This window comes from Lucilia cuprina, chromosome 3 (assembly GCF_022045245.1).
Source record: "Lucilia cuprina isolate Lc7/37 chromosome 3, ASM2204524v1, whole genome shotgun sequence".
Classification (NCBI taxonomy): Eukaryota; Metazoa; Arthropoda; class Insecta; order Diptera; family Calliphoridae; genus Lucilia; species Lucilia cuprina.
The window spans coordinates 3,539,243-3,550,049 of record NC_060951.1 but is presented as its reverse complement, the minus strand read 5'-3'; the positions used below and the strand labels follow the sequence as shown (position 1 = coordinate 3,550,049).

The 10,807-nt window shown below is 25.4% G+C and overlaps 1 protein-coding gene across 1 annotated transcript in view; it reads right to left on the bottom strand.

The window, feature by feature from the left end:
• Positions 1–10,807, bottom strand: part of LOC111688957 (ras GTPase-activating protein 1) — a 32,569-nt gene that overhangs the window by 2,238 nt on the left and 19,524 nt on the right. Inside the window, exons 3-7 of the mRNA XM_046945928.1 lie at positions 3,273–3,386; positions 2,289–2,361; positions 1,810–2,219; positions 894–1,743; positions 3–827 (exon numbers count right to left, since the gene is read on the bottom strand). Coding sequence (XP_046801884.1) covers positions 3–827; positions 894–1,743; positions 1,810–2,219; positions 2,289–2,361; positions 3,273–3,386 — 2,272 coding nt within the window. The remainder of the gene's footprint in view (positions 1–2; positions 828–893; positions 1,744–1,809; positions 2,220–2,288; positions 2,362–3,272; positions 3,387–10,807) is intronic.

Genomic DNA, 10,807 nt, shown 5'->3' with positions numbered 1-10,807 from the left:
GCGGTGTTTCACTAACCAAACCAAATTGTCGGGGATTGAGTAGAGACGGACAGAGAAGACGCAGGAATATAAAACCCGAGACTACACGAGTCCTTACCAAACGTTCTGTGGGCCATTTGGCCACCACGGCCTTTTGCAAGCAATTGCAAATGAAACGCACCGAACGAGGACAGGCCTCGGGTGAGGTGAATATCGAATGGGTGACCAAATCGAGAATTTGTAAAAGGAACTCAGCATTAGAGCAGGCATCATCGTTAACATCCATTTTGGTGGGATTCAATTCAGCCGACTGTTTGCTATCCATAATGCGTTGTATGGTCTCGGAGACGGCAGCCTGCAGGAAACCAGTGCATTCGGTACGCATATAAAGATCCATAAGGGTAGTGGCCAAACTGGCGCCTCTAAACAGAGTAGTGGTTTCATTTTCTCTTGCTATTTCGGCCTGACAGAGGACACGTATCAATTCGGTTTCACGTTTTTCATGGCGGAAAACACGCAGTAAAGCGGTGGCCAAGGGCACTCTATCATTGTGACATAGTTCTGCCAAAGCCTTGACGGCATAGAGTTCAGGTTCTAGCAGCAGTTGCTGCAGAGGACTATATTCTTCACAGGGCATAATGAGATCGTCTAGATAACGCATGCGCAAACGTAGAGAGCCCCATTCACCCATGGGTGTCATGCCGGTGAGTTGATACCATTCTTCGGTTTCCTGGCCATTTTTCAAGCTGGCTAGTTCTATGGTGAGTTCGGCAACCTCACTATCCTTGCCACGTTTACCGCGTGAGATAAGAGTAATGGTTAGGGACACCACATCTGGAGGAACATCACTGAAAACAGAGAGGAACAGTAACAAATAAAATTAACTTTTTTATTGTTTTTATAAAGAAACTCACTCCAATACAAATTCTTCCTCCCAAACTGGATCGGGTGCAATTTTAACTTTTGTTTTACCCACTTTAACTTGATTCAGTGAAATACTACAATAAGGATGTGGCACTAATTTAAATGGCAGTCTATGAGCTTCTAATATATGTAAATTCAAGCAACGCAACTCCCTTAGCCTTGGCACCTTCTTCTGCGCCTTACTCAGTTGTGAAACACATTGTGCCTTTAAGGCATTTATCCACTCAACATAACTCTCTTGACTAGGAGCACACAAATAGGTGACAGTGGCCAAACAGGGCAAAGCTCTCTCAACAATTTGAAAACAATATGGACGTTCCCACAAAGAATCATGACACTGATAGAGATAAGCACAAGAGAGATCAATGAGTCCCTTAGGTTTAGTCTTTTTAGGATTGTCATAGAAGCAGAGATGTGTCTCTGAACCCTCGCTTATAAGAGCGAAATACAATTGTTTCCATTTGGCAGTTTTATCCGACTTCTTATTCAACTGACCATGATGTTTAATACCCTTGATTTTCTTTAAACCAATTTGATCGCGACACTCACGTAAAGTGGCATAAATCTTTTCAGCAGCCTTTTCTACTACATACTGTTGATTGAATTCCGGCTGGGAGCCATTTACTACAGGATGACTAAGACAGTGGCCCTCCACAATTTGCTCTTTGCGATAACGGTTGATGACAGCATCCAAACATTCAAAAGTACGTCCTCCCATTAGATAACGTACACCTTTTTTCTCTATGCGAAAACGTTGTATCTGATTGTTAATATGAAAGAAAAGCGAATAATCACCGGGAGAATTATCACTAGGACGTACTAGAAAACTGCCAGGACCAGCTTTTGTAAGGGGGAAACAAAAACAAAATTAATAGAAATTAAATGAAATGTTCTTACAAAACTCACCCTTAACCAACATATCAACGGCTTCATTTTTCGTACAATTCGGATGAAACCAAGGGAAAACAGTGTTGGGATCTATGGCTGGATCTAAATCATCTACCAGCTCTCTAAAGATCATACCCTGTTCACCGGTACGATGAGCCGTTACCCACAACCAACCATCACCCATATCATTGTGTACAAAGAATATATCGCCCTTTTGAAAACTCAATTCATCAGTATCGGGCATTTTGGTATAGGGTAAAATGGCCACCACCCTTTTCTTATCATTGACCGGTTCGGGTGGTGGTACTGGAAAAACTAAACGTTCACGTTTCAAGAGATCACTGCAGGAAGTGTAATAGCCTACTAAATCGCTAAGCGATATAAATTGACGGCCACCAATATAGAAATCACCACAAACGGCAGTAATGCTAAAAGGGAAAAAGGTGAATAAATTTATTAAAAATGAAGGAATCTTAAGCAATAAACACCAAACTTACCGAAAATGATTAATGCCTGTGCGACCCAAATAGCTGAGAACATAAGAACCTGGTTTGCGATCACTTTCGCGAACTGAAAAGAATCGAAATTAATAAAAAAACTATCTTTAAAAATCTTCTTTTTCTAAAAAAATTTGTTCAAAAGGCAAATTCTTGTTTGTTTTGCTTTTACATATCCATATGTACATGTACATATGTTTGTGTGTTTGTCTCTCTTTATTTACATTTTGAAAGAGAGAGATTTCTGCATTTATTCTCAGGCAAATAAGTAAAAAATTTATAAATTTGTTGAAAATTTAAAAGAAATTAATAATTTTAATTAAAATATTTAATAATTTATTAAAAAATATCCATAAGAGTTGTTGTATTTCATAAAATTGTGTTTGCTGTGCTTTTTAATGTTCGTGTGTTTGTTCTGTTTGTTTACATTTTATATGAGAGAGATTTTTTAGGTAATTTTGTGGCAAATTAGTTAAAAATTGATAAATTTGTTGAAAATTTAATAGAAATTAATAATTTTAATTAAAATATTTAATAATTTATTAAAAAATATCCGTAAGAGTTGTTGTATTTCATGAAATTGTGTTTGTTGTGCTTTTTAATGTTCGTGTGTTTGTTTGCATTTGTATGGGAGAGATTTTTTTGGTAATTTTGTGGCTTTTGATCAGAAAATTTAGCTAAACATTTTACAAAAATACATAAATTTTGCTAAATATTAAAGCAAATTATCTATTTTAATTAAAAAATTAATAAATTTATGAAAAAATTGTATAGATAACAATTTTTTTACAATTTTTCAACTTCTTGTGGCAAGTCGGCTCTCTCTTTATTAACATTTCTTAAACAAACTCTCTCTTTGTCAAAATGGAATATTAAAATTTAATGAATATGCTTTTAAAAACACAATTATCTAAAAAATTACTAACAAATTTGGTTTAAAAGTATGAAAAGAAAAAAAAAGAAAAAAGAACATTAATAACTTACCCAAATAACTTCCCAATTTACTGCTGCCGCGTAAACGTGATTCAGCTGAATAACGATCAAGACGTCCATGATACCATTCACTTTCTGGTGGTGCAATAATGGCTGGTCGTTCGCCTAAAAAATGTTGTAATTTTTGTTGATTTCCAGGAAAACATATGAAGATTTTCAAACATAATGTAAATAATACGGGAAAACGCCAAGCATGATGATGAAATTTTTGTAGAAAATATAAAAATCCATAAAACAGCACAAAGTAGAGAAGGGAAGCAATTATTATGATGGTTGTAAAAATCATTGTCATATTAAAAACTATAAATTAATAACAATAATAATATTGGTATACACTTATATGAAAAAAAATTGTATTTGTTATTAGTAATTTTCTTAATAAATAAAGAAAATATTGCAAAAAGAAATAATAGTCATTTTATATGTGTGTGTCTTTTTTCACAAATTCCTTTTAAAGAATTGTTAAAACAAAAGTATGAAGAAACCCAAAAAACAAAAAAGAATTTTAAAACTAAATTTGGCAATAGCTGTGGTTACAAATGATTCATGTGTATATAGTAAAGCCCAGTTAACCCTTAAACGGTTTTAATACCTTAAAAAGTTTACTTTTCTAAAATAAACTGAATTTTAACTAAAATTTTAACATTTATTTCTAATTTCTTAAGTTAAATAAGCTAAATTTTCATTAATTTAAATATTATTTAAAAAAAAAAAATTAAATTTGTTTAATTTAATACAAAAAAAAATCTTAAAAATCTTTGATTTCTTAAGAAAATTTAAAAAAAAACTAAAAGAAATCTCTTTATAAAGTAGTTCTGTCGCCTTACGTTAGCAATGTGTTTACAGTTTGTTTACCTTTTCTGGGGTCAATGAAAAGTGAACGATTTTTTTGCAATTGTTTAAGAAAATTTAAAAAATATTAATAAATTAGCTAAAAATTTACAAGAAATCATAAAATTTATTTAAAAAATTAATAAATTTAATTAAATAAACAAAGAAATTGCTTTAATTTTCATTAATAAGTGACTTGTTTATGTTTTTTTAACATGGCTCTTGTTTTTTGTTGTTGTTCTTGTTATTGTAACAGCTAGAACTATTCAAATATCTAGTTGAGGGGTTCTACATAAAATTTTAGGCCTAAAAATTGTACTACTTCATCTAATTTGTGTTTATAAAACCATTAAACAAAGTAACGTAACGTGAGTAGTTGAGAATATGTAATGAGGAAGTAATGTGAGCCGTTGAAAATGTGGTGGATGTAATGACCAGAACTTTCGTTGGGCAAGGCACACGATTTATACGTGATCAGCTGGCATTAAGCAAGTTGCTACAGCTGATCTTAACTGTGCCAGAACTACACTTGTTTTCTGCGGCAGGTTTTCTTCTGTATCTTCTATAGCCGGTGGAGATCAAGTTTTCTCCTGTACCCGCTATAGGCGGTTAAAAACCCTTAAGTACGATATTACTCGTTAGCTTGTGACCACGAAATTTATAACATCTCTTTGAATGTCGTTCAAAGCTGCAGTTAACGTGGACTGATCTAATGGATTCCGCACAAATATAGCTTATTCATGCGGTATCATGTGACCGCGGAATTTATGACATCTTTATGAATATCGTTCAAAGCTGGCGTATACCTGGACTGATCTAACGAATACACCGCTTATAGCCCGTTTAACGTTCCGGAATGACCCGAATTATTCAACAAAGTGCTGTCAACCCCAGCAACAACAACAACTCTTGTTAGTTATTTTAGTTTAAAATTTGTTTAAATTATGGATTTGTTTTAAATAAATAATAATTCTTGTTTAAAATATTACAAAAATGTATAAATAAAGTGTTTTTGTTGTTGTAACAGTTCGACTGTGGTCGATAGTTCTTTCCTATGGGGAAAACGTTTCGATTGATACAGCTGTCGCTGGGTTGACAATCTTTGGGCGAGTATGATTCGGTTCGTTCCGGAGCGTAGATCTAATTGTTGTGGGAACGATAACAAAGAATAAGTGTTTAAACATATTAATTTATTTATTTGTTCTTATTTTACTTGGTTATTAAATCTGCTTGCTGCTGTCTTTGTTTATGTTTTTCACAAAAGAGATTTTTGCAAAAAATTTACATAAAATTGTTTAAAAAACAATAAATTAATGAAATTTTTAAATAAAATAAAGTTTTTTATTAAAAAAAATCAATTAAACAAATATTAAAGAAATGAAAGTATTTAAACAAATTTTTTCTTTGCTGTTTTCTTACGTTGACAAAATGGCTCTATCTTTGTTTACATTTGGTAATGACAGGATGAAGTGTGTTAATATTTAGCGTTTTTATAAATATTTTAACGATTAAAAAAGCTGTTATAAGAAGTAACGCTACAAAACACAACTTTTTGAAAGAAAATTATATAAAACAAACAATTTTGTAAAGAAAACTTATAGAAAAAAGAAAATAAAATACACATTTTTATAATAAATTAATTTTGTTATAATTTTTAATAAATTTATTAACATTTTAATAAATTTATTAAAATTTTTAGTAAATTTTGTGCAAAAAATCGTTGATTTGTCCTTGCAAAAGATAAACAAATACAAAACATATTTCAAGCGTTAGGCGACAAAACTGCATTTTAAGTAAATTTTAATATATATTATCAAGTTTTCGAAATAATTAAAAGATTTTAAAGAAATTTAATAAGTTTTTTTTATAAATTAATCCAATTTGTTAAAATTAAAATTTATTGCAAAAGAATATTGTAAAAAAAACTTTATAAACATAATAGATAAACAAAATTTTCGTTTAGTTGTATTAGAAATAATAAAAATTTCTCTTTATTTAAAAAAAAATTGTTCTAAAAAAAGTTAGTTCTAACGGTTATTATAATTTTGTTTATAAATTAAATTGTTTAGTTTGTTGCTATTTTATTGAAAGAATATTACCAATTTGTTTTTTTTATTTTTTATTGAAAATTTCACTACTTTCTTATAAGAACAAAAGTATTAAAAAAATATAATACACCTGTGTGTTATAGTTTTGGAATGGGGCTTTTGTATTTTTAATAAAGGCCCATTGTTTTTTGTGTTTAGTTTTTTTCTTAAACAAAAAACCATAATTATGGTTTGTTTTTAATTTTTTTGTGTAGATAAAGATTTATTTGCATTTATAATTTTTGTTCTTTACTTCCCTTTCATTTTTCTTTTTTTCATTCAAACTTACGCATAAAATGTTAAAAATTTCGATTTTATTTCTTTTTAATTTTATTTTGCTTTAAAAGTTTTAATGGTTTCTAACTATTTTTGGTTATAACTAAATAAAGTTAAGGAATGTCTTTTTCGACAAATTGTAAGAAAAAGTTTTAAAGCAAACGCTGCTAAAGTGGCTTGAGTCGCTTTAAATTAGTCATAACGAAAAAAAAAAATAGTAGACAGTTTTGTAAAGAATATTTTAAATAAAATCTAAAATTTTTAAGAAAACTATTTATATAATGGATTATAATAAGTTATAATGCCATTATAATGGTTAAAAATATGTTATAATAACATTATTATGCATTATAATAGATTATAACGCCATTATAACGGTTTATAATACGTTATAATACCATTATAATGGATTATAATACGTTATAACGCCATTATAATGGATTTTAATAAGTTATAATACCATTATAATAGATTATAATAAGTTATAATGACATTATAATTGGATTATAATAAGTTATAATGTCATTATAATGGATTATAATAAGTTATAATGTCATTATAATGGATTATAATAAGTTATAATGCCATTATAATGGATTATAATAAGTTATAATGTCATTATAATGGATTATAATAAGTTATAATGTCATTATAATGGATTATAATAAGTTATAATGCCATCATAATGAATTATAATAAGTTATAATGCCATTATAATGGATTATAATAAGTTATAATACCATTATAACGGATTATAATAAGTTATAATACCATTATAATGGATTACAATAAGTTATAATGTCATTATAATGGATTATAATAAGTTATAATGTCATTATAATGGATTATAATAAGTTATAATGCCATTATAATGAATTATAATAAGTTATAATGCCATTATAATGGATTATAATAAGTTATAATATCATTATAATTGATTATAATAAGTTATAATACCATTATAATGGATTATAATAAGTTATAATGTCATTATAATGGATTATAATAAGTTATAATGTCATTATAATTGATTATAATAAGTTATAATGTCATTATAATGGATTATAATAAGTTTTAATGCCATCATAATGAATTATAATAAGTTATAATGTTATTATAATGGATTATAATAAGTTATAATGTCATTATAATAGATTATAGTAAGTTGTAATGTAATTTTAATGAATTATAATTAGTTATAATGCCATTATAATAGATTATAATAAGTTATAATGTAATTATAATGGATTATAATAAGTTATAATACCATTATAATGGATTATAATAAGTTATAATGCCATTATAATGGATTATAATAAGTTATAATGTCATTATAATGGAGTATAATAAGTTATAATGCCATTATAATGGATTATAATAAGTTATAATGTCATTATAATGGATTATAATAAGTTATAATGTCATTATAATGGATTATAATTAGTTATAATACCATTATAATGGATTATAATACGTTATAATGCCATTATAATGGATTATAATTAGTTGTAATGCCAATATAATGGATTATAATATATTATAATGCATTATAAAACATTTTACTGCGTCTCCAATTCATTATAATGCCACAATAATGAAGAATATGCTTTATTTTGCGAAAATTTTTGTTTCTATTTCAAGAAAATATGAATAAGTCTGGAAATTTTCCATAAAAAATTACTTTCTACAATAAATATCATTTTAATTAAATTTTCATTTATATTAATTTTTAAATAATAAATAATTACTGCATTTTTTAATAGCATACTAATGAACATGTCTTTTATATGCTTAATAAACATGCAGCATGTAAAGGTCGAATGCTTTTAAACGTTGTTGTCTTTTCAAAAACATACACACACATACACACACTCTCTCTGTCTCTCTTTCTCTAACATACCTAAACCCCTATTAACCGTTATAAACATGTTTATAAACACCAAGTAGTGTTAATAATAATAAAATACAGGAAATAAATAGGAATTTCTGTTGTTTTTTTTTTTTTTTTTTTTTTGTAAAACTAACGTTAAAACTAAAGGAAATTCGTGTTGTTGTTATTATTATTGTTTGTTGAATACTCACTACAAATATATTGCATTTTAATAACATAATTGATAATTGCATCAACATTATCGAAATCAACAATCATGCCACCAATATCATCTGAAATACTAATACTACGACGACGATTACAATTACCGCCATCATTATTGTTAATATTATTATTATGTTCATTTATCACATTATTATTGTTATTGTTTTTATTATAATTATTTAAATGTTGTTGAGGATTTAAACTACTACGACGACATGTTGCTGGTTTTACTATTGAATCCATTAAATAGGATCTTGATGATGTAGATAATATAGATGATGATGTTGTTGTTGATGATGACGATGATAATGTTGTTGTTGATGATTTATTTGAACATTCCGATGTGTTCGATAATGATTTAAAACTATGTAATGACATTTTTTTCCAATGTATTTGATAAACATTTAAAACACTTTTATTTTTTATTTTTTGCTTTTTCAATTTATTAGCAATTTAAAAGCCATTTAATTCATTAGTTTGTAATTTCTATAAATTGATTTAGATATTTGTAAAACATGAAAAAATATTGTGTAATTTAATTGTTTATTTCATGTAAAATTTATGGAATTTTTTTCAATATTCTTTGAAATTGATAGTCTATGTGTTATAATGCTATTATAATAAATTATAATATGTTATAATGACGTTATAATAAAAGTTTTCTAAAACTTTTACAAAATTGTTAGTTTTCTTAAATATTTTCTCTTATTTTTTTTTTTTAATTTTAACACATTTTCTATAATAAATCTTAAAATTGTTAAAAAAATTTTTCAAAAAACTTTAATTTAAACACAACCCAATTATTTAACACATTTTTTATAGAAAGTTATAAAATTTTTATAAATTTCTTCCAAAAAGTTTAAAATTTTAAACACAATTTAAAAACATTTACAAAAAAACTTGAAATTTTTAAAATTTTTTTCAATTTTATTGCATTTTATAATAAATTTTTTAAAATTCCTTAAATTCCCTTTTAATTAATCATAAATTTTTAACTTGTTATTAATTTGTAAACGTTTTAATTGTTTATTAATTTTAACAAAATTAAAAAAAATCCATAAACATTAAAAATTTTCACATTTTCAAATTTTTCAATATTTTTAATTTAATAATTAATTTTTTAAATATGTATTTAATGTAAAAAAAAATCCATAAACATTAAAAATTTTCAAATTTTTTTATAATTTTTTCATTTTTTTTTTAATTTAATAATCAATTTTTTAAATATGTATTAATTTATTTTTTATCAATTTTAACAAAATTTAGAAAAAAATCCCATAAACTTTTCACATTTTTTATAAATTTTGTAATTTTTATACAAGTTTTAAAACAAAACTCAAAATTATTTTAAAATTATTTTTGATTTTTTTATAATTTTCCAACTTTTTTTTAAATTTTCTTAAAATTCTTGATTTTTTTTAAATTTTCTAACATTTTTAATTTTTTTTAATATATTTGAAATTTTCTTAAAATTCTTATTTTTTTAAATTTTCCAACTTTTTTTTTGTAATTTTATTTAAAGTTCTAAATTATTCTTGATTTTTTTTTATAATTTTTCAACTTTTTTGAAATTTTCTAAAAATTTTGGATTTTTTTTTATAATTTATAACTTTTTTTGTAATTTTCTTTAATATATTTGAAATTTTCTTAAACTTCTTGTTTTTATAATTTTCTAACTTTTTTTTTTTGCAATTTTCTTTAATATATTTGAAATTTTCTTAAAATTCTTGTATTTTTTTATAATTTTAGAAATTTTTTAATAATTTTCTTTTATATATTTGTAATTTTCTTAAATTTCTCGATATTTTTTTATTTTATTTTTTTGTAATTTTCATAAATTTTTACTTTTTCTTTTTCATAAATTTTTACTTTTTCTTAATATTTTTCTTGTTATTTAATTAAAATTCTTTTTAATTTTCTCAGTTTTTTTCTATTTTTCTTAATAATTTTCTATAATTTTTTACATTTTTTTACGGTTTTTCTTAATATTTTTTATTTTATAAAAAACACTTGAAAAAAAAACTTTTTATTTCCTTTTCTTTTGTTGACAACACTTTTATTTAAATGCTAATTTTCTAATAAAACTACAAAAATTTTATTAAGATTTTTTTTCTAAACGTTTAACACTCGTCTTTAGAGTTAATGTGTATGCGCGCGCAATCACCACAACTTTATTAATAATAATAAATAAAATAGAAAATTATAAATTTAAAATGCAACAAATAAAAAAAAAACGC